A 24,374-nucleotide genomic window follows, 5' to 3' on the forward strand; every position below is an offset into this window, starting at 1 on the left:
AGCAGAAGTTGCCTGGTTCTGCACTAATGCAGATAATCATCTGTTCTCATTTAGAGCCTGTGGGCACCACCACCAGATAATAAGAGAGGATGACTCAGATCCATTGCTGAAACTCCATGGATCTTATAGAAGCAAAGAAGCAGGACAACCAGCTCARGAGCAGTTCCGAGCAGTCCCTTTCACGTCTTTTTTTTTTCTTTTTCTTTTTTTTCCCTGAATGTACAAAGTCCAAATTTTTTCTTCACACTTYCTTTACACTCTCTGGTTTGCCTCTGTGCTACCTGCCTCACACTTGCAGAGTAAAGACACAGTTAATCCCCCAGTCGGTTTCCTGTAAACACCCTAACTAAAGTGCGTGCTTGGGAGGGAGGGCACTTCCCTGGTCGTCCTCTCTCCCCGTCCTTGCGGTCTCTTCCCATTTTTCATTCCTAATTGAAGCTGTCAGTTCTCAGAACAGGGGCCTCGCCTGTGTCGTGGAGCACATCTGCAGCTCTGCAGCGCACACGATAAGCCATTGGTGGAGCCTACGCCACGTACAGCTTCTTATTTATTAATTTCCTAGAGAAAATTAGTCACTGAAAGCTCCCTGTTACACAATTCCTTTGCTGAGCCAGACGCTGGGTGATGAGCAGTATTGTACGCTGGAAAGGAGGGTAGAAACTGCAGCCTATGGGCTGTGGAAAGGAACATGAGTCTTTGGGTGGTACAGGACCAAATAACTCACCGCTCTTCTAATCCCGACCTCGACTTCTACSGAGAAACTGTTTCCTTATGAACCATTTCGGCTGCTCCTCTCCTGGGGCCGTCCCTGCTCCGTGCGGCCTCCGCAGCACCCTATAAGGAAACCCACTGTTCCAGACTAGAGCCTCCCTGCCAAGATCACTGGATATCAYGTCAAAGCCAGTGCCAAAGTTGCTGTGCGCCTCCAGCACTGGCAAATCTACCAGTAAASTGAATTAGAGAGAATGAGCCTAACAGGGAGCATTGCTGCAGATCCAGGGCGGGGGAGAAGGGAAAACACAGCAAAGGAACACAACAAGGAAAAGAAGGGGACATAGGAGCCACACAAAGGCACTTGGAGCAAATTAGAAGGGCTAACTGGCTTTTTACTAGCCCTCAGGGAGGGATGGTTTGTACAGCAACAGCCAGGGGCAACACTGGCAGCAGGCACTGAAGCTTCATTGGGCTGGCAAACATCCTTCCCTTTCCCCAAGTCACTCCTGCCGACCACTACAATAGTATCAGTATAGAGCTCGGGATGTATACGATTGCTGAAGTRTATGCTGATCAAGTTTTTGCTTCAGATAGCTTCCAGTGTGAGAGCATATACAGGTGGAGAAGCTAAGTGCTCTCTCTCCTGTGCAAGGACTATGGACAAAATGAAGAATCCTGTTATGTGGCTGCTGGTCTCCCCGCTGAACGTGGGGAGATGGGGCTGAACTGCACCTCTGTATGATGTCCAGAAGAGAAGGAGCAGTAAATAATTTATTTCGAGGCTTTTTTCTGGCACGGAGAGATGTGTATAGACATAGAAGGGAAACACTGCTTGTTGAAAGGTCAGCGTATATTCGTTACGAGCAGGGGAATGTTTTCACAGGAAACACTGAGGGCTGCACAGAAGTAAACATACCTCCAGTGTGGAGCGATRCAGCGATCCAGCTGAGCCCCTCTTTGGGGACCAGCTTCCCAGGGATGATGCACGAGGCCCTTGGGGTATTTACACAGCCCGCTCTCCAAAGACCAGCTGCTACTCAGCACAGTTTACCTTCTTTTCCTGATTATTCGCTTGGTGTTTTCTTTCCTCCTCCTGGCCGCCTCTTCCTCTGGTTCCTGGAAGCGCGAGGAGCCCCGCGCCTCTGCAGCAGCCACGCGCGCGCTGGGCCGCGCAGCTGCAGCAGCCCCGGAGCCAGCAAGGCCCCTCTCCGCGCCGCGCCGCGCCGCAGCGCTCGTGCGGGCCCTGCTCGCGCAGGTTGGTTTCGGAGCGCGGGAGGACTGCTTTCCTGCAGCGGCAAAACTCCCGCTCGCAGCCCCCGGCTCCTCTGCTCTGTATTTCTCTCAAGTAAATGGGGGTTAATGGGGGCCGCTGCAGGGAGCACTCCTCAAAAGAAATATCTGCTTGGTGCCACCGAAATCAGAAGRGGGGAGAAGGCTCCAGTCAGCGAGGAGCTGGGCTCAAATCTAGCAGGGGAATAGGGGCTATCAGTGAACGCAGCTCTTACTGGAACCCCATTTTTGGGTCCTCGCTGGAGCTCCTGTAGTCACAGAGGCTCCAAATGCCAAGGGCCCTTCAACAGAAACAATGTTTAAAATGGTGCTTATATGGAAGGTTAAAGCCCCACTCCCCTGCTTCCAAGGCTTGCATGTCCATGTCTGTTAGATCTCCTGTAGACACAAATGGCTATTCTTTGAGACTTGTCASAGTCTCCATTTGGGCTGGAGGAGCCCTGACTTGCAAAAGATTTCCAAACACACCAAGATTAAGCAAGGCATGCTGAACTGCTGGCACCTCTTCATCACGCTCCTTAGCCCAAATCCTACTTGCTTCCTGCAGTAGCAAGGTTAGGAGAGATGCATTCTTCCCGCTGGAACAAAGAGGGCACTGTCTACCAAGCTTTTGCTGTTCCAAGTCAGTCCAACGAAATCTCCATTCCCTGCTTGCCTACTCCCTACTTTCACAGAGTTGCTGTCTCAGCCACTGCCTTCACTAGCCCCAGGATTTTTTGATCCCAGCTCTGAAACACTGGGGAATCCGTAGGTGTCATCCATATAGCACCATATGCATCTACTTCTGGATCATGAACCCAGGTGAGAGCGAGTCATCCATCCAACCCACCTCTCTTCTAGCGTCATAACCCTGCAAAGAAAAGATCCTGAAGAAAGAATACACCAAGTAGAAATATTTATTAAGCGTGCAAACAAAAGCTTCCCTAACTACCTTCGGCTTTTATTGGCATTAAATATCTCTTGTTTAGAAACAAGGAAGGAGAGGAGAGATGATAGCAGTGCTATTTAGCCACTGTTTATAGCACTCGTGGAGGTGCTGTTTCGTGCCACTAAACAAACAAAAGCCAAATTTCAGACAAGCTGTCTTGCATGCTGCCTCCTTGTGAGCCAAATGCCTCACGTATAGACAGCAGCAACAAGTGCCTTGATATTCTTGCTGCAGACCAAGGGAGCAGAGGGATGGATGACTGCAGCGGGTACGAAGTCTACGGGTGTTTACAAGGCAGGATTTTTTAGGGCATACAAGGCAGCTAGTCATCAGCCAAGGTTACCTCTGGCTTGAGCAATCAGTTCAATGGACTTTAGCATTGTTATATAATTGTAACCAGAAGCCCTCTGGGAGCTTGAGCCATGCCATTGTGCTCTCACAACGAGTAATCTGAAGGGCATCTCTCCCCTTAGGAGTCCACGCTGGTCACTAATGCAGAGCAGCTGTGATTTTTTGCTGGTTCCTAATGACCAGAGCCCCAGGTCATGCTCTGATCATCTCCTGTGAGGTCATCTTACAGCTCTTCTTCRGGATACGTAGCTGGCTCAACTCCTTTAATGTTTTCATCAAGTTCATATTGTAGGTGTATGCAACAKGTAGGTGTATGCAACTTTCCCCCTGCAACATGTAGCCCCCTGTACCCTACTATATCATAGCTGCTTGCTTGCTGCTCGCTTGCCTCCTCCATTTGCACATGACAGATGAAAACCTGATCCAGCAAAACCAATGAAAATTTTGCCCCTGACTGCTAGTGGACCTAAATTGCAAACTGCAGCCTCYGGCTACTATCAAACCTATATTTTAACACAGTTTAATCCAGTTTCTGGTTTTATTCTCTTCATAAGCAATGTTTTTTTCCAACAACRCACACAACTAAGAGCTTACCTGAGCTCCTATTTCTGCCTACACCAAGTGGATAATGTTTTGAAATAGGCTGCAGATTTAGCCTGCTCTCAGCAAAGTTCATACAGCTGTGGCCCATCACTTCAAAGATAAATGATCTCAAACCGCCAAGACGTGATGCTAGGTTAATAGGGCAAAAATAAAGCCAGGGTCAAATGAAGAGGAAACATCACACTGTTTGTCATTTTTAAACAAAATAATCCAGTATTCATACACAAAGACCCACTGAAGTCCCAGCACTAGACCCCTAAATCAGCTATTATTGACCTGAAAGGCTCTCTCCTGGAAGTGGATGTACCTTAACTCATGTTAGTGCTGATAGTGGTAGCTGTAAATCAAGCAGTGCTGGAGGTTCCCTCATGGAGGCCTTCTGGGTGAGCAATTCTGGTTCAAAATCCCCACTGCGGTCTACGTTTGCCTGCCCTGGCTACGCAGAGGCTGGCAACCAGGCTACCGGACACAGCTGATGTGGTAGCGATGTGTCAATACTGGTCTGAGGAGAACCATGAGAGACACCGAGGCTGTCGAAACTACGAGCTCGCCGCAGCACCTGCTCCCCTGCCTCGCTCCAGGCTTCTTTCYGATGGAAAACAGGAAGCGTGGCGGGGAGCTGAGGGCAGAGGGACTGGACAGATGCACACCCGGGCCGCATCCTGGCGAGAAAAGCAGGATGTGACTGTGGTGCACACCTGGGCCCCGGAGCTGGGAAACAGTCCCACATGCACCTCTATGACCCTCACGTTGTTGTCAGTGTGACATGCTCCTCTGGCTGGTCACAGAGCCTAAACGAGCGAGTGTGGGAGGCCCACCTCATTTTCCAGTGCCATAATGTCGTGCTGCTGCACTGACACCTGCCCACATGGTTGAGCAAGTGGTTTCTCTTCCTGACACCCAGAAAACTCCCCCGGAGCAGATGTGAAACGGCCTCGAGCCGTTGCTGGACAAGGTCACTGAGCTGCAGGAAATTCTCATGTTGAGGAAGGTAAAAGCGAAGGCGAATAAGCTGCAGGTGATGCAGGAAACAAATYGGCATCCATTGCTCATTATTATTATTAGTGGTACTGTTTGTCTTCTAGCAGATCCAGAGAGCACACGTGAGGCTGCAGGTGTCAAGGGAGTGCAATCTCCTACGTGCTAAAGAAGCCCTGCGTGCCACTCCACCCTTGCAGTTTGCAGACACAGGTGAGTCTCACTTAACAGCAGGTATCTGAAGTTGCAGCATTTACTTGTGTACATTGCTATGAATTCTTCCACTCCTCTAGAGCTCAGAGAATTGGAAAAGAGAGCAAACCAGGGAAGGGTGGAGTTGGCGAGCACAAGTGCACGGCTCAAGCCCATGAATCACGTTTATATAGGGTTAATCTGGTTTTGGGAGAGATCCAGACAAGGACAGATGAATCAAGACAAGAAGGAGACAGGCTGGGAATAATTTTCAAAGGTTTGTGACTCTAGATCAGCTTATTAAGATTGAATGAGTCTCTGTTCACATCTGGGAAACCACAAACTGTATTATCTCTTCAAACCTAGTAGAGGGCTCTAAATGGACAAGAATGAAAAAAAAATGTCCTACCAGAGATCTGTCAATAAATGATCAGCCGATTACAACAATTCCCCAGCACAGAGGATACAACACATTGCTGAGGGTGGTCTATTGCTTCTTTTGGTGACACTCCTTCCCCTCCCAGCTACAAATGCTGACTTGGTTTTTCAGTAGCTATGCCGGGGGTATACATCCATTTAATATTTTATTTTTTTCCCATACAACTCCCTTCTGAATGGGCAGTATGTGTTTAGCATTTCATTACATGAATAATTACAAATTCTGCTCTTAGAAAAAAATGATGTAAATCTGAAGCATCTGCCCTACTACAGATAGACTTACACTGCTGGTTACATCAAAGTAAATGAGAGCACATTTTGGCCTGCTGATATCCAGCAGAGAGGCAAAAACATAATGCAAGGAAGGGTTACTTTCTAACTGCTTGTAAGATTTAAGGAAGATAAATAAATAAATAATAAAAATAATAGGTATTTGCTTTTGAAATTAGATATTGTCTGCTCAAAGCATCATCCAAGTCATTAAAGGATTCCCAGGTGCCAGTATTTGGAAAGGGTCTTAGCTATTCAAACAATTTAGGCTGAGGTCTCTGCTGTTCTCTCTCCTGGGCCATCTCAGATTTCCTCATTCTCAGCTCAGATCTGAACTCAGATGGGAAAGAAAGTTTGGAGATTTCAGATGAGTAGCATTTTTAACCCAAACATATTACTTAGTCTTGCAGTAAAGACRAGGAAAATCCTCCTTTCTTAGCTCAACTGCAGAGCTGAGTGGAGGAAGACAGTGCTTTCCCCTCCCCTGTGGAGGGGAAAGAGCAGGGAAACAGACTGCAGCAGATGCAGTAACGGGAACCCTCTTTTCCTCCTCTTTGCATATTTAAAATACCTGGCTTGACTCTATTACTGGGAAAAGAAAAAGAAACCACACAAAAAGGGTCAGCATAATGCAGCCGAGTTACTCAAGCTAAGGATTTCAGCAGCAGGCGGCAAGAGTGGATGGATCCCCACAAAGGCACAAGCCTTACTGAGGGGCGKCTGAGCTGTGTGGAGACTGCCAGGACCCCAGGGACAGCAACACAAACACCTCGCAGGGAGGACAGCTCAGGTTTAGTCTGCACTCCTCTGATGCCACCCATCCCCACCTAAGATAGTCCCTACCTCCTGCACAGCTTTAAAGATAACAGTTTTAAGCCAGTGCCTGAGACAAGAGCAGAAATTTCATGTTGAAAAATGCCATATTGAAAAAAAAAGGCATTGGAAATAGAAATCCCTATAGGAATTACTGTCTTCAATTAATGAGCCTCTCTGGACTCACCTCCCCACTTCTGCACTGGGTTCCCAGATTGTAATGCAGAAATGMTCACTCCATGGCCAGCTACCCAAAGGACCACATGCATCACCCAGATGGCTGCTGATTTGTTTCTCTGTGCCATATATGACCATGGTCATGTTTCCAAAGGCCCTAAATGATTTAGGACCTAGACATTTTTACCCAYGTTCTTCCAGCATCTCACTGCAGCAATTGCAGCTTAGAGAAATGAGCTGGGTGTCAGCTGAGCCCCTCAAATGGAGTTTGTAAGGACCAGAGATCACTGGAAGCAAAATGCAACTAGGAAAGCACCAAACCCCCAATCTGGCAATCTTAGCTGCAGTGGAACATGCCCACCCTCGTAGGATATCTGAAGTAATCTGTATTAGTGGCAATGCATACACCCATAAATTAAAGCCTCCTAAAGCCTAACTACAGTGAGGACCGTAGTTCCACAGCAGCTTCTCACTGAGCTGTTCTCCCTTTCCCAGGCTTCCCGAAGAGCATCCTCCCACACACAATGCAGGCAGTTTGACTGGCAGCCTAGTGGGTGTGAGGCCAGAGGGCTGCATCTCATTCCTCTGGATACCTGGAAGACACAAAGGAAGGTGTGTGCTCCGTTACCAGCTGCGAGAAAGGCAGCAACGCACGTGACGCCCAGGCAGGATGATATCATCAGCACATTGGTGCTTCTTACCCAGTCAACTCTTCACCTGTGCCCTGTGCCAACAGGAGTCAGGAAGATGGGGGCTGTTAGGGCTGTCATGAAAGGCMTGAAATGAAACTGAAAGACATAGAAAACTTCATGTTGCAGATGCAACAAAATTATTTGATTCTGGTGCCCGTCCTCTTTGACTAGGGCAGGATAACTATTCCTGCTTTTTTTCTTCTGGACGTATTTACCTGTCCATGCCATGTCAAAGAGAGTCTCTAGGGAAAGCCACCCCACGGATTTCCTCTTTATCTTGGCACAGCTGTTCCCATCCTGACCTCCTAGCCCAACTTTGTGCTAGCTTGTTACTTGAGAGCGCTACCACGATTGGGACTCCAGATGTGGGCAAACCCCAGCCCGCAGGACACAAAGCACTTCTGCTCCTTCCTCTCCAAATCGCTCCGTACCAGCGCACGGCTAACTCAGGTGTCGCTTAGTGACAATGGCATTAGGCCTGGACAAGTCCAAAAAACAGTTTTTCCTTCTAACAGTTTCCAACCAAAGTGTTCCCATAGTTTTTCCACATACAGTATAATCCTGAAGAGAGAGGAAAGTGCCTCCACTATAAGAAACAGGGGCATTCCTGGTTCCTTCTATTGCTGTTCAAGCTTTACGCAGCTCCAGTTCCTTATTTTATGCTCAGCATGGCTCAAGGTTTCACCTCACAGATCTTGAAGTTTATTCAACTGTTTATCACTCACAATCTCCTCCCCTTCAGTTATACAGCCATCTATCATGCCTTCCTTATTGAGAAGCCCTCTGAACTTCCTTTTGTTTACTATGTTTTATTGCCACATCTACCATATCCAGCAGTGATGTGCACGCAAGAAAAAAAAAAAAAAAAAGGGCATTCAGAGCATTCAGAGTATTTCTGAAGCCAGTGAAGTCTGAACTTTTGAGGTAATCAGGAGGAAGATCTGACTTAGCACATTAGAGAGGATTAAACCCTATGTGCATTTTGCTCCACGAGCATGAACTTCAGACTGTCCTCACCATAGGAAGAAGTGTCAAGGATCATAGGTAGGAGCACAGCCTAYGGGCAATGATGGCCTAGTAGGCCCCAGGATGATGTTACATCTATCCTGAAAGACTCAGCCTTCATAATCTGCCTTTAGAGCAGCCTTCATAATCTGTGCCAATAGAAAAGTGACATGCATTAGGCCACTGGCTCACTAGTTGCTTTTCTTCTGTGTGAGGATAAAGAAGAATATGAAGGAAGATGAGCTAATTTCCTACTATTGCACTAAAGGCATTTCCAAATGCTTTATGAAGCAGTGCAAGGCATACAGCAACCATTGAGCACTGAGCAGTAACCTATACACATCCAATGGTTGAATCAAGATGTTGGACCATACAGATGGCTCTGTGAGCCTCAGGATCTTGCCCGTGCTGAATGCCAGGGAACTCGAGTTTGACTCCTCTCCCCAAAGGATGCCAGTTCTAATGTGGCAACAGGGCTGAATGGAGAGGAGGTTACACGATGTGGCTTGTAGGTACGTGTCCATCCTGGATGGAGCCAGGAGCACTTGGTGCTCCAACAAGAGACTGCTGTGCCCTGCCGGACCACAGGACCTTCCCTCCCCGATGAGGAAAAGCCGCCTAACCAGACACCACCCGGATGATGCTTCCTGCCTATGTATTTCCCTCCTGGCTGCCTGACTCCTGAGCTGCTTCTTGGTTGGGCAGCTGATGGGCGAAACTGCTTTCAAACTGTTTAATAACAGTGATGGTAACCTCTGACCTTGCTGAATGGCACCGCTTTTGACCTTTCATTTGTTAAATAATACAACCACTTACTTCCCGATCCTTATCGGCATTTAGTAATTGGGGTCAAGACAAAGCAAGGCAGAGTACAGTTACCCACCAGACTTTACCAAGCCAGGACGAATTTCCTTAAGCTATAGATTTCCTTTATGATAATCTTCAGTCAAGACAGGCAAAGACTGGAGACTGGGTGGCTTAGAAGATCCGTAACAGGCTAAAGAACCTCTCAGCCATCAGCATCTGGTTTGAATCCAGTTGTGGTTGACAGTGGCAGACATTCATTAGGGTCTCAGGTTGCCTCTCTGGCTTGCATGCAATGAGTTTGGGTTGCAGGTACAGTGTTTACTGGCCCAATAGCTGTATTGTAAAATAGCAGTGCAAGGGTTGGTTGTAAAAACATCCGTGATCACATGAACTTGCAAAGCCTGAACACTCCTAATACCGCAGGGAAAATCACAGCAAGACACAGGGAGAGGTGACAGCAGAGGCAACAAGTGTGTGGTCACCCCTGCATGCGGATCTGTGTGATCCACCTTGAAGAGAATGCAGATCCCCCGTCAGGAATGTGCATCGCTTTTCCTGAGATTTAAGTGAAATTAATGGGTGCAATTGCATGCTGTCCATCTCATTCAATATCCCACTTGGCAGAAACACAGGTGACAACTGCTACATGCAGCAACCTCAAGATGGATGAGCGTTTGCCTTGGATGTGAATGGGAAAGAGATGAAAAGAAATGCAAGGATTTATGACTTGATAGTGTATTATATGTGTATGTGTACAATATATGTATAAATGAATACATACTGATGCGATGCACAGATATAGAACTTTAAATTTCMTGAAGACATCAGACAAAGGCTTTATTTGACCAAGTAGGTTCACACTCTTATTTATTATTTAAGGAGTTTGCATTGAGCTAGACTGCGAGGTTTTTGGGACAGGAACTGTTTAGTGTCTGTCTGTCTGTGATGCAGCAAAATAGGGTGCAGCAAAATAGGGTCAGACCTGTGTTCTGACTGTTGGCATTTAAAAATAAAAAATAATCTATTTATAGGTAGGCAGGAGCCAAATAGCAAGACCTGTATAATGACACAGCAAGCAGTGAGATTCGTTTATTTTTTTTTTGCTGTTGCTTGTGTGGGAAGCAGGGAATAGAGGCCCCCAGGCAGCGCCCCAGCCAGGGCACAACCACCCTGCGGGTCTGGGGGCTGATCTGCAGGCCTGGGGCTCCAAAGGCAAGGGGGCCAGGCCGACCTCCCTGCTTCCTCACAGGGCTTGGCTCACGGTGGCACAGCGGGCACCGGAGCAGCACTCCCGGGCCGCGCTCTCCCGCGCCCCTAATTCCCTAGGGGAAGGGGGTCCCCGAACGGGAGGCGGCGGCTCCCCGGGTGGGTGTGACGGAGGGTCTCTCGGCCCCAAGCCCCGCGGCCGCCATTACAGGGCCCGGGGCCGCCCGCCCGCCACACTCTTTGCCATGGCAACGGGGACGGTGAGGCGGGACCCGCCGTTGCCATGGCGACGCCGCCTCGCCCCCGCTCCATCCCGCCCCCCCCCGCGCGTTGCCATGGCCCCCGAGCTTGATTGACGTTCCGTCTCTCCCCCCCCCTCCCCGACCCCCCAGCGGAAGTGAGCGGTCACGTGCGGCCGCGGCGCCGGTTGCGCGGCGCCGCGGCCGCCATGGAGGCGTCGTGTCTGGGCGCGGCGCTGGAGCTCGTGTCGAGCGGCGGCGCGGGGCTGAGCCCCGAGAAACGCGCCGCGCTCGGCGCCTCGCTGCCCCTCCTGCGCCGCGACTACCGCTTCCAGCGCGTCTGGTTCTGGGGCCGCATCCAGGGCCTCCGCGGCGCCTACTATGTCGCCGAGGGGCTGGGCGCCGACCTCGCCGCCCCCCGCAGCCGCCTCTACAGGTGCGGGGGCAACGGGGAGGGCCGGGGGGTCCTGGCTGGGCCGCCCCGCGCCTCACGGGCCTTGTCCTGCTTGTCGCTGACAGCTTGAACTGCGTGGAGTGGAACCTGCTGCCGCCCGCGAGCGGGGAAATGGTGGCGCGGKCCGAGGCGCTGAAGGGCCGCTTCCAGGGGGATCCCTCCTTTGAGTACGAGCTCGGCGAGGCCAAGGCGGAAGACGAGGAAAAGTTGCCCGAGGATGGGCAGGAGGTATAAATGCGACGCAGGTCTCTGAAGTCTCCTCGCTGCTCCCCGTTTGCGCTGAGCGCATGAGAACTGCTGCTCATCCGTTGTAATGGGCAGCTGATGTGGCACAGAAACAGTCCAATTCCCRCCCATTTCTTCACTGACATTTCATCTGGGCCATTCCAGGCAAAATCTCCCACTCACGAGTGGCTCTTCCTTCAGAACTGGGGCTCATTTGCCTTGGTACCGCCACCGACTGTTGCCCTGAGAGTTGGGAAAGGCTGGGTCAGTGYGAGTCTGCCCTGTCCCACATCCATTAAGGGCTATCCCTGTGGCCTGTTCTCCAGTCTCTAGAGCACTAGCTGCAGCTCCTTCTAAAAGACCTGCCCTCCAGGGCGCCCCTGTTCACGTGAGGCAGAGTACACACAGCTTCTTCCCGTCCTCCTGTGCAGGCAGCTGCAGCTTCCTGACTCGGCTCTTCCTTCAGGCAGTCCTGGAGTTAAACATGGCTCAGGAATGGTCTTAGTCTCTCTCCTATATGGACAGCTGGCACAGACCCTCACTGCAGTGTCTGAGGCTTTATACAGGAATCGCAGATACCTTTTCCTTACAACTGAATAGAGGGGTTACAAGTAGGTTAACTGAGGAGAAAGGATGGATGAAGGSAGGGACAGTCAGTTCCACAGTGAGTCTAGAATGTCTTTTTGTAGCCACGTTTTTTGTCATATCTCATGAGAAGAGCTTTTGATTAATGACCATCCTTCAAGCTGATGAGTCTGCTGTGATTTCTRTTGTCACCTTGAGTTTATTTTCAGTGCAGAAATCAAGGAAAGCCCTGCCTTTAATATATACCTATTTTTCTTTAAAGCTCGTGATCAAGGAAGAGATCCGCCTTGTAGCTACGATAGAACAGATAGATAAAGCAGTTGGTATCATCCCCCGGGGTTCATTTGTGAAGACACCCCTGGGGCCTGTGCATGAAAACAGAAACTTTGAAGGTAAATTCTCATCGTCTTTATCAGCTTCAGCAGTACTTTGGTTGTAAAGGCTGCAAACAGAGATGACTCTCTCTAGCTGATTATTTGATTTCAATTTTTCTTTTTCTTCCCCCTGAGTTAGATGAAAAGTGAGGGAAGAATCCAGTGCCACTGGTGCAGCTTTTGTTCATGCTGTAGAGCTGTGACTGTGGYCAGGTTCAGGTGCACGATTCAACCCTGGAAGGTGGGAGGAGAGACACTAATGGCTTTGAGTCATTTAGCACATAGTCTCGTGTCTGTGTACAGTTTGTGCCAGTGTTTAGCAGTAACTGCAGTGGGAAGACTATTCTCCCATCTCCGTACAGGATGTAGCCAAGTGGGTACAGAGAGCTGGTCTTGACTGATCACCCTTGGTTTAGCTGCACTGCAGAGCCCAGCATCAGTGTGCACTGTCACCCATTTCTGGCAAGTCTTTGGGCTTCTATGGGTCCACTGGAAAAAGATTGTGGTTCTGTCCTGCACTCCGTGCTTTAGAGGAAATATTATTGTCAGATATTGTGTAATATAATGTCTGTTAGCCCACCTCTCTGTGTTAATACTCACCTGTTTGCAGGTCTTTCTTTGACGGAGGCAAAAAAGTTAAGTTCCTATTTTCATTTGGCTGAGCCTGTTAACCTGAAGAATAAAACACTCCTGGAAAAGGCTGACCTGGACCCATCTACAGACTTTCTGGACTCTCTGGAGCATGATATCCCAAAAGGTAAAGAGCAGTGTCAGCAGATGGAATGAAAGCGAGTCTGGAAAGCACCGGGTAGCCAGTGTTCCTGTGGAGCCCGTGTGCTTGGGAGAAGCTCCTCTACAGGAACTTTTTTTCTGGAAACTTGTACTTGATTTCTAAGTGCTTCAGGGTTGTCATATCCTTACAACAGGTTCTTTTCTGACCATAACCCCAGTTCCCCTGTCTGCCAGGGTGCCACGTTTCTCCCTGACTGCAGTGAAGTCTGTGACAGCTGGTGCCTCCATGGGGGGAGATAACTCCACTAGTGGTTGAGGGAATTTATGTGGTTTAAAGTATTTCACACCTCCCATCCCCCCCAGTATTGCTCTCTTTTATCTAAATGGGCTCTCATTAACACTAAACTGTTATCTCTGAGAGGCTGAATTCAAGCTTTCCTCAGATAAACTGTGCTAGAAATGCCATAATGGAATAGTCTATGCTCCAGCAGCATTACACAGTGGAAGGAGAATGGAGGACATGTAGCGTGTCTTCAGTCCATGTTCTTCCTGGTCTACCAGACAACTGTTATATCCTTTTTTTTTTTTTTTTTTTTTTAAAGCCTCCAAGGGACAACTCTGACAGGATGTTGCTTTAAAGAGATGTTAGCAGATTGGATTTATGTGGCTATTTTGCTGTGGAGCTTGGAGTGGGATCCAGTTTCTCATTCAGAGAGGAAGTCTTTATATATCTCACCAGTCTGTGGATACGTTTCTTGTTACTGCAGTATCTATATATGGAACATGCATAATTCTACAGAAGAGCATTACACTTATAAAGTAGAAATGATTTTCTGTTTGTTTCTGACTGTATTTCGCTGATTTGCTGTCTTTTTCTGTTTGGAACAAAGAAGTTCCACATCCTGCTGTCTAGAAAGACTTTGGGACACAGTTAGGTTTGTTGTTTTACTCCAGTCCTTCAGTACCTCTCAGTGACAGACAGAACTGGCTGGAAGGAATGAGAACTGTCAGTGCCGTAAAGGGCTTTCTAGACTTTATCCATTTATATACATAAAATACATATATGTATTTAATATTAATTTTATATATAAATACCCTCTCTCTATATATAAATATAAATACCCATGTTTGTCCAATTTGTCCAAACTTTCCTTTGCCAGAAAGAACTGTGAAAGAATCTAATGAATTCAGGTTTGAATTCTGAACTTGTTTTTACTCAGAACAGTTTAAAAAACATGTTAAAATGAAAACCATTATTCAGCTTCTTGGGAGTGCCCTTGCTACAGTCATTTTCCAGAGGTGTGGTCTGGGAGATTGCACATTTTTACATACAGTGGCTCCAAGTTAGCCCGTTTGACGCAAAAAGGATTATTGGGCTCCTACAAGTGGGCTCCTACACACCTCCTAAACAATTCCTGGTGGTGGCTTCATGTGGCACCGTTTTTGGTTTTTTTCCTTTTTTTTTTTTTTTTTTTTTTTTTTTTTTTTTTTTTGTGATAAGGAAGGTGATTAGTTTTGTGAGGCCTGAAGTCACAGAGCCCCTGCAGCAAGAGAAGAATCTGTAGTGTTCCTAGAAGGCAAGAGGCACCAGGGGCGAAGAGACTGGAAGCTGATTTACATCTCGGAGCTGTTTGTAGCTGCCCTCCGCTGTGACTTGCAATAATGTARTGGCAGCTTCAAAAGACTGCAGATCTTATACTGCAGTTTTCCGTGTGGTTCAAAGGACTAGGCTACTGGTASGTCATGTGGGGAATTGGACAGGCCTGAAAGACTCCCACAAAGTCATGTTCAAAACTTGCAGCTATGTTTTACTTAGTGGCATACAGAAAACAAAACAAAACACTGTCGTATTTGGCTTCCTGTAGCAACCTGAGGTCAGTGGAAGTGGGAACCTTGGCCCCCTCTTCAGAGAAGGCTCTTAGTGCAGATCATGGTCTATAACAAAGTTCCTTTTCAAAGACTACCCAAGATCAAGTGCAATCTTAGTGGAAGAGTAAAAGATTGATAATGTGCACGCACAGCTCTGGCTCCAGTGCCCTGCTCTTTTTGGACTGGAAGTGGGGATTGATGGGATGAACTTGGCAGGCTAAGGAAGCAAGTCAGGAACTGATTACAAGGTCARCAAGACATGTAGCCTCTCTAATTGCTTTCTATCGCATGCAGATAGGAGATCTGATGTTAAGAAAGAAAAWCCCACCTGTTTAGTGAGCACTGAGGTTGCCGAAAATATTGGTTGCTTGTGAAAATGGAAAAAGGAACAGAGGGCAGAGACAGGTTTTGTGTTGATTTTTATCAGCCCAGCTCTGCCAAAGCTACTCATTCCTGGTTGCAAGGAATTCAGACTTTGGTTCTTGGATCTCCTTCCTTCAGCCCTCCTGCTTTACGTTAGTCCTGATCCACAGCAACAGTGTTCTGCCTTGACTTGCACGTTGTACATAACTCAAGCAAATCCCTCATTTTGGCCTGAAGCGTTTCYTGCCTTTCCTGGCTAAAGCTTTCCTCGAGCAGCTCTTGTCAGAGCTGATGCAGGAATTTCCAAAAGCATCACTGCATCCAGGACTGTGATTGCATCCAGAGCTGACTCTGCCCTTGGCAAATACACAAAGAATGGACCACTGGGTAACCATGATGTTTCCAGCCTGTGCTGGCCCTTAGAATTCTCCAAGCATCTTAGAAGACCTAAAGAACAAGACTGAGAAATGAAAGACTGCTTTTCCTGTCTAGAATTAACAACTCTATTGGAGTAGTTTTCTTATTAATTGGAGACTGAGCATTTGCGATGGCTGTCAAAGAGGGAACCGTCCTAAAATGTACCATGTGTCATTGTAGGAGAGCAGAGGTGTCTTCCTGAATGGAAAGCTGGAGGCAGAGAGAAGGTTTTGTATGACAGCTGAGAGGKGGGAAGAAAGGAAGTTAAAACTGTGTTGAATAAAGGATGCAATGGTAAAAGCAAGGAGTTTAGTACAAGATTGAAACGACTCRGATTTTATAACAAAACTGTCTGCCATCCTTATCTTTACAAGTGATATCTATGGTGATCGCACGTTCCAGATTCTGTCTCTGTGTCTATCTATCTGGTTATCTCTGTGTTTTAAGAGTTCAGAATATGTTGCTACTCCTCCTCTCTGTTTTTTCTTAGCATCTCAGCTCCCAGAAGCAAGCGATTAGGTGAGAATCTTAGCTTTTATTTAAAAAAATACATTTTATTCCCAATTGCAGAAGAAAGAGGGAGAATGAGAGACCTCTAAAATCTTCTGTTCTCTGAGGCAAACTCATGAATTGGAGCAGTCTGAGTCATAATTTTTGAACATGGAGGGCTTGAGATACTGATCTTCTGTCACCACTGTACCGCTTCATCCTGATCCAAATGGCCAGCTGGCCACAACACTGCACGCTGGGATCTGTAGGTTTTGCTGGCCATATGTCTGCACTGCAGATAAGCCTGTTTGCTCTAGTCTGAGCAGACAATCTGCTCAACTTTATGCACAATTAAATGGAGCCTTTGAGCTGGCAGATTGCCAGCACGGGCCTTTCTGTCGCATGGAGTTTGTCACTCTGGCCAATAGCATTTTAGGGACTAGAGTTGGGGCTGTTTTTCACGTGCTTGTAAATAACGGAATGAAATTTGGCAAAGTAAATGGCAATAATTGCTAGCACGCCTGCAGCATTTTCACTTGACCTAATGTGTAGATATGAAATAGTAGACGTTTAACAGGCATGGACATGATAGGGAAGAGAAAATGGAGGTGGGTGGAGGACTTTACTGTGACCACAGCATCAGATCCGGCAGTGCTTCATCTGGAAAAGGAAGGATTGGAGAAAGCAGGAGAAAGCATCAAGTACTAGTGCAGAATGGAAAGCTTGGGAGGAAATAAGAGGTGGAGAATTCAGTTTCTTGTTGCTTTCTAAGTACAGTTTAGAAAGGCATTAAGCTGTCTCTGAAGGTTTGTTACAGATTRCTGGATCAGATAGATCACTTTGATATGGAGATAAGGGACTCCCAGCAGGGCACTGCTAAAAACCAGTGTGGGAAGGGAGGTATGTCAGAGGYAAAGGGAAAGAAAACTCTTGGTAGGAAAAGATGTTAATGGAAATAGAATTTCTATTTCTGTTCTATGAAGATTTCATTCAAATGTCATGACTCCCAGTCAGAAAATAGCTGGTTTAGTTGAAAGCTTATTATAATTCATTGGTGGATTGAGAGCAGGAATGAGAATTAAAACAATGTAAGAAAAGATGTAGAAAACTGGAAACAATTAATGATTGATACATATTACAGTTAYAATGCCTAGAAAATGACAAAGAGAGCCAGGATAATGGGGAGAAATCCATGGCTGGCTAGCTTGGCAACTGTACGAAACTTATTTTCAAGTCTATCAAAAGGAAAAGCAATRGTACTGGAAACTATTACTAAATGGTGATAGTAAAATGGCTGAAAAGAATGCAGAAGGGCAGAAATGCTGTCTCTGGTTTGTACTTCTGGTTTATATTTGCAAAGACACAGGAATATAGGCTCACATCATATGTAGACAATAAATCCATTTCAGTCATTTTTCAGACTGTTTATTAAGGGAGGTTAGAATTAGGCAAACCTTACTGAGGATCAAAAAATAAAGGCGCAGGGCTAGATAACTTGCTCCTGAAACCATTATTTTGAGAGACCATTATTTGTGGCATACTTGTGATGCTAACTTTTAATACATTCCAGCATTGCAGAAATATTCCTACAAACTGATCTTGATTAGTAGCTGTAATTCAGGAATAACTGAACGGGTGTTTCTGGAGGGATTCAGAMGGGGTTTTAGTCGGGACTAGTGTCTTGTTGATATTTTTCAAGATATTTCTAAGTGATCTAAAAGCAAAGGTGGAAAGACGAGCAGAGACAAGGAAAGGACAGCAAGAGAGTTCCAGGAAGCTGGACCTAAATGCAATGCGCTTTGATGGAGCTAACTGCAAAGTCTGTATCTAAGAGTAGTGAGGCCAAGCAGACTTTACAAACTGCGTTCTGGAAGTTGTGGCTTTGAAAGGAAATCCAGGCACGTCCCACTCCCCATGAGCTCCCAGTCTGATGGTGAGACTTAAAAGGCTGATGTGATCCCTGGATGTATAAACAAGGGCGTAGAGAACGGGAATAGGGAGGTGACTTTACTTTTGCATATACTACTAGTGGGATCAGGACTGAATTACTGCACATTGCAAAACTAGAGGGGTTGCAGAAAAAAAGAGCCACAAAATGATTCGAGGGATGGTGAGAGACATAAACAGTTCAATTTGTTTATCTTAGGGAAAAGAACATGAGAATGACTGTATCACACTGTGTAAATACTGCATGGAGCAGTATTGGATACTGAAAGTCTAGTATGGCAAACGAAAGCATCAACAGGAACCAGCAATTGGAAATTATAGCTGGAAAAATTGAAATCAAATAACAAATGCAGACTTCAACAGTGAAATGATTACTTGTAGTCAGGGCTCTGATTCTGTGTCTCTCCGTATCTTAGCATTGTGCCTAATGYCCTTCTTGGAGGTGTATTTTAGCCAAATGCAATTGTAAATTGTTTGTCCTAAGCRTGAATAACTGATGTAATTTAATGGCCAGTGGTATATGGAGGAACCCAGAGCAGATGACTTCCTGCTCCCCTTGGTCATAACCTTGACAATGGCTATGGAGGCTGCTGTTTAGCTCGGGCTTCCTTGTTTTCAGTGACAAGGACACAAATGTGASAGGGAGCGGAAGCACAACACACTCAGGACAGCTGGCTTTGCTTTCTGAACTAAGATACATGAGGGCTTAAAAGGACCCTGAGAAGATTCCCGACTGGGCACTGTCCATTCCGGAGGCTGCACTGAATGGAGGCTCCCTCAGATGGCCTCTGTGTAACGCAGGGAGAGACTTCATGTCCAGAGTAACCGGCGGCATCCTAGATGGGCCTAGAGCAGCAGGTTGGATCACTGTCGTGTCCTCTTGTTTCAAGATTTTTGCTAGAGGAGGGGGAAAACTGCCTATGAGTGAGGTCATTTCAGCTCCTTGACCACTTTGACTGCGGAGTAGGTAATAAGTGCTCAGAAAAGGAAGTATTTTTGGAGTGTTCCTTACACAGCATTACAGACAAAGGGATTTGTGACCATTTCTTTGGCTGGATACATTTGGCAATAGCCTTTCTATAAACTTGCTGAACAGTAGCCTGGGTTAGAACCCCAACCTCCTGTCCTCTGAGCTTCATTAGCACAGGCTTTATCAGTTTAGCAAAAGCTGGTGCTTAATGGGCCCTTCAAGTTGGAGAGRCTGCATTTTTGAGCGGGAGATAGTGTCTTGCTCTGCTTCCTTTGCCCAGTCTGCAGGGCCATTTTGGTTGCCTCGTCATAGCTGCCCCCAAAACCCAGGTGCCAGGGCCAGGAGACATGAACCTGCTTTATCTCTGTGCATTAACACACCTAATTAACTGCCTTTCGACCCCCCCCCCCCAGCGATTAATCCGCTCTCAGTCTCCGTCTCCAACCATGTGAGGAGTCTGTGTCTGCAGAGGTATTTACAGCCCTCAGCCAGCGGAGAGCGAGCCGGCCTCTTATCAGGGCTCCAAGACAAATGGCTGCCTATCTYCCCAGCGGCCTTGCAAAATCCAGCAAAGTGCTATGCAGTGCTGGCCACCTACTTTCACCCAGCCTCCCTTCCCTGCTAACATTTCACAGATGTGACCTGAGCCCTCCCCTTTCATTGCTTAACAAAAAGCAGCACCTCCCCGGCTCTGTGAAAGCTGAGAGCAAGAGCACTTTACTCCTTAGCCTGCCAAGAGCCACACGGGGACAAGGCTTTTCAAGCTGTCTCACCGAAATCCAAACTGAAAGACCCATAATGAATGAGAAAGCAGTGCCACATTAGTGAGGGGGAGGAAAAAAGTAAGAGGTAGCTCAAAATGTAGCCCAAAGTACCTAGTATGGTGCGCAGCAATCCTCATTCTTGGTTGGGAGCAGTGGCCCTTAGGATTGGGCAACGTGTGAAGCTGAGCTGCGATATTCCATGGGGTTATCCGACGTTTAGGCAAGTTGTTCTACAAACAAGCTTTATAACACAGTGAGGCAGGAGGAGGGCAGGAGGTGAGTGTGGAGCCAACAGCTGGAGGCCTTTGGATATGGGAAGCAAACTGAATAGGTAGTGTAGTGGTTTATTAATGAAAGCAGAGGTTTTTGTCTGGTACCTCAATTCCTCTTGTAAAACTGAAATGGGCTGAGGGAGTCATTTGAGGAGGGCCCTACCGGCAGCTTTCCAGCAGGGTGCACTATGGTGCCAGCAAGGAAACCACCCAAAAGTGAAGCGAGAAAGGAAAGCGCAGAGAGGAGCTTGGGAAGGTGAGGCCAGAGCTCCCAGGCTGTGGGTGGTACATTGACCTCTTGAACTGTAGGTATGGAGAAGGGACTGTGCCCCTTCCAAGCTTAGGCAGTGAGCTCTCCAGGAGCTTCCTTAGCATCCTCAGCATGCAGGGCACAAACTGATGTTTCCCTCCTCCTTCAAAGACGGACACATCCATCCTTTCTGCTAGTGCTGTGCACGCACTGTGGAGCCTATAGTGTGTGAGGGCCACCCTTCAGGGAGCCACGAGACTTGCCCGGGAGCAAGCTGCCACGTTCCTCCTGCAGCTGGGGTGCTGCCAGCTCAGGAGTTCAACACGAGGCTGGAATCTCTCCTGTGGCAGCACAGCAGGAGCACTCCAGAGCCAGAGACTACTACGGCTTCTAACTGGCTGTCTGTGAACTGCCTGGAATTCTGGAAGCAAGGCTGTTTACCTTGGGCTTGGTGTCTCTGGGTAATAAAGCGGCGCATTCACTGCTGCTGGGTCCTAGCTCTCTATCRCTTCGGGGGGCTTGTTTAGTCAGAGGCCTTGGATGAGTTTATAGTGGAGCGGGGCTGCCCATCAGCTGAGAGCTCTGGTGGAGTCTTTCGCTCCCCTCACTGCTGCGGTGAAATGAGCCGGCAGGAGCAGAGTCTTGTCAGCAGCTTTCCAGGGATTGTATTAAAAGTTGATTCTTCCTTGGTAAAAGAAAGCACCACACAGCCTGTCTCTATTTCAGTTCTTGGTTCATTGGACATGAAAAGGGAGATGAACTTCTGGCTGCACTGATGGGAAAGGCAGGTAGAACCTCTTAGAAGCAGAAGATGTAGTTTCATCACCGCATCAGTCAACCATGGACCAACTCTTTTTCCAGGGAATGATGAAGAATTACTTAAAGGGGAAAGCCCAGGGCAGCTGCTCTGTTGCTAGAGGTCAGAAGGAGCCCTCGATGGGTCAGCTCTTGCCAGGAACAACCCAACTGCTGGATGGGCTCCRCAGAAGCACCAATTCCTGCGGGTCAGGCAGGTGTCAGAGCTGGCCTGTGCGCGACTTTTCCCTTCTGCTCGCTGCTCCTTTGACCGTAGAGCCTTTGCAGAGAGGGAGTCAAGAGGCATTGGCTTATTTTGCTGTACATAAATTGGCTTATTTTGCCATACATAAATATCATATGGGTTGAGATTCAGCATACTGAAGAGGTATGTGGCGGAGTGGAGAGGGAAGATGCTCAGGGGAGGATTGCTCTGTGAGTGTATTTGTACAGCAGCTGTGCTGTACAGAGGTATCCGGGCTCTCCCGGGTACCACATGATGCTTAGCTCTTGTCAGTGCTCAGAATTAGCTCACAGATCAGCACAGTGGTGCTGTGCTATATGGGTATGCTCTGCAGGACAGTCTTCTCRGGAACTGATCAACTCCACCATTAATTTGGGCTAGAATTCATGTTTAGCTAATGACGAAAATGCCCCGAGTTTATGATCCATGCCATCTGTTCCTTGTGTTAAGCCCTTTTAACTAGTCCTGCTACCTTGGTGATGAGGTAGGACGTGTAACTGTGGCAGTGATACCGTTGGTAGCCTTGTCCCTCCTGCAGCCCAGTGAATCAGATGTGCTCTAAGCATTCGTGGATTCTGATTCCCAGCACTGCCCGCTTTGTGTTCCCACAGAATCGGAGATCCAAGATCTCCGAGTTCTTTGCCCCTAATGCAGCCCGCTCATCCTCACCACCTCCTCAGCACGGGTGGTGCTTTGTGATCAGGAGAGGCAGAATCCTACAAGGTGGCCGTAATCTCCTCTGAGAGTCAGACAGATATTCCCCCTTGGTTAAGAAAGTGACAGTGACCGAAAGCTCTAGGGGGAAGAAGGCTAGAACAAAGCTGCCTATTGCATCCTTTCATCAAACTGTTAATCTTTCTTTCAAAGACATCACATTTGTTTGGTGACAAAGGCCCCAAAGAAGCTGAATTGAGCTTGAAATCCTGTAGCAAGATTTAGAGGAAGCGTCTTTCATTCGGAGCAAGGAGGGGCGAGAGGCTCCTTTTTCTTCCTCCTAACCAATGGGCTCACAGGAGCCCACGAAGGTGACGGATTAATGCAGGGGCTCCCCAGGTAGGTGCTACGTGACTCCCGGCACGCTCCGAAAACGTTTCCACAGCGACCGGCTCAACAAGAAATATGGATTGTGGCAGGATCCAGCGGAAACCTGCGCTTTGGCAGGAGGGGGCTTTGCCACGCCGAGATTCTGAATCTCCTACGGAGGACACAAGCTACAACAATCTGTGCTGTAGCTGGAAGAATTTGGTTAGCTGGGATTTTGATCAGCTTTTCCCACTCCTCATAAGTTTTGATTGTGTATTGTCTTGCTCTTCCCTCTTGTGCACAGCCCCATTCCAAATCCTTGTTCCAGATGCTCTTTGTGCAAAATCTGCCTTTTTTTTTTTTTTTTATTTCTAGGGAGGAAGAATTCTAGCTCTGTTCTGAGTGGATTTAGGACCAGGGGGCTAACAAACTGGGCTAAAAGAGAGGCTGCACTTTGATGTGCATTACTTCTGTGCTAGCATTTTCAGCCCTTCCCGTGCTCTGCTTTTTATTTATGTCTGTGCATTGTCTGTGCATTGTCTCTCGTGTTGGCATTGCTGGCTGCGCAGCCAGATTCCAGCTGGAAAAATAGCTCTTTATTTTTGGCAAGACTATTTTTCAGCCAGATCATTTTGCTGACCTGGTTCACTGAGCAGTGAGCAAACACTCTGGCGGTCTCTGTGATGATGGAGTGATGTGGAGGGGAAAAGTGTTTGAAGCAGAGGCTGCTTCAACTGGTTTATGCCACAGTGTCAGATGTCCAACTATGGCCTGATTTTTACCCAGCGCTCAAAGGCACCTGAATGCTATGAATGTGGGACAGCACTGCAGCCCCTGAGTCTGCCTCGTCGGCAGCAAGCAGGTACTTGGTGCGTGATCAAAAGACCTAGGCCTGTCTTTAATATTCTTGCTGCAGAGAAGTCCCCATTGGGAGAGGAAAATGGAGAGAAAAGGCCTCTGAAGTGAGATTATTTTACTCTGAGGTTTGGGCATCACTGTATTTTTGTGTCAAAATATGGCAGGCATTAGGACCGTGCAAGAGCCTCTTGGCAGCATGTGACTATTTACAAGCCTCACTTTCCTGGCTCTGGTGGCTTTTTAAAATAGTACCGAACCTGCAACCAGTCTGTGTTTTTATTTAATTATTATTAAATAGTTATATGGGGAATTGGAAATATTGACAGCAGTGTTACCATATGGGGTGCAGGTGGTGTGCCAGGCAAGTGAAAAGAATGAGTTTGCAGCCAGTAAGTGGCATGAAGGGCCTCGAGCCCCACCAAGCGTGTTTGGCTGTATCCTTATGGCTGTTGCGCCGTGCGTGCAAGGTCTCTGTGGTGAAATTTCAGAGCCAGAGCGCAGTGACCTCCCCTTGCAGCTGCACCACTCTGTGGTTTCTCTTCGTTCCCTGCAGGCAGCCAGCGCGGAGCAGGGCACACACCGCAGCGCAGGGTTTTTCCGTCGGAGGGAAGCAGACGACCAGAGCCGGGGGCCGCGATGCCTCGCCGGAGCTCAGCGCGGGCCGCCGCCTTCCCGCAGGCGGCCGTTGGTGCCCGCCCCGCCCCGCGGCGGCCGTTGGTGCCCGCTCAGCCCCGCGGTGGCCATTGGTGCCCACCCGCAGGCGGCCGTTGGTGACCCCGCGGCCCCGCGGCGGCCATTGGTGCCCGCTCGCAGACGGCCGTTGGTGCCCGCCCGCAGGCGGCCGTTGGTGCCCGCCCCGCCCCGCGGTGGCCATTGGTGCCCACCCGCAGGCGGCCGTTGGTGCCCCCGCGGCCCCGCGGCGGCCATTGGTGCCCGCTCGCAGACGGCCGTTGGTGCCCCCGCGGCCCCGTGGCGGCCGTTGGTGCCTGCTCGCAGGTGGCCGTTGGTGCCCGCCCGCAGGCGGCCGTTGGTGCCCGCCC

General features: G+C 48.2%; 1 protein-coding gene across 3 annotated transcripts in view; it reads left to right on the plus strand.

Annotated features, from left to right (window-relative positions):
- Nucleotides 1–10,912: 10,912 nt before the first annotated feature.
- Nucleotides 10,913–24,374, plus strand: part of RSPH9 (radial spoke head 9 homolog) — a 19,744-nt gene continuing 6,282 nt past the window's right edge. For 2 of the 3 annotated variants that reach the window (XM_026051207.1, XM_026051208.1), the window contains exons 1-4: nt 10,913–11,139; nt 11,223–11,385; nt 12,230–12,359; nt 12,952–13,098. In XM_026051207.1, coding sequence (XP_025906992.1) covers nt 10,913–11,139; nt 11,223–11,385; nt 12,230–12,359; nt 12,952–13,098 — 667 coding nt within the window. Of the gene's footprint in view, nt 11,140–11,222; nt 11,386–12,229; nt 12,360–12,951; nt 13,099–13,675; nt 13,906–24,374 lie in introns of those variants that run through there. The other variant, XM_026051209.1, reaches the window with a different exon arrangement.

This window comes from Nothoprocta perdicaria, unplaced genomic scaffold, assembly GCF_003342845.1.
Source record: "Nothoprocta perdicaria isolate Ctin4 unplaced genomic scaffold, notPer1 scaffold_73, whole genome shotgun sequence".
In the NCBI taxonomy this organism is placed as follows: Eukaryota; Metazoa; Chordata; class Aves; order Tinamiformes; family Tinamidae; genus Nothoprocta; species Nothoprocta perdicaria.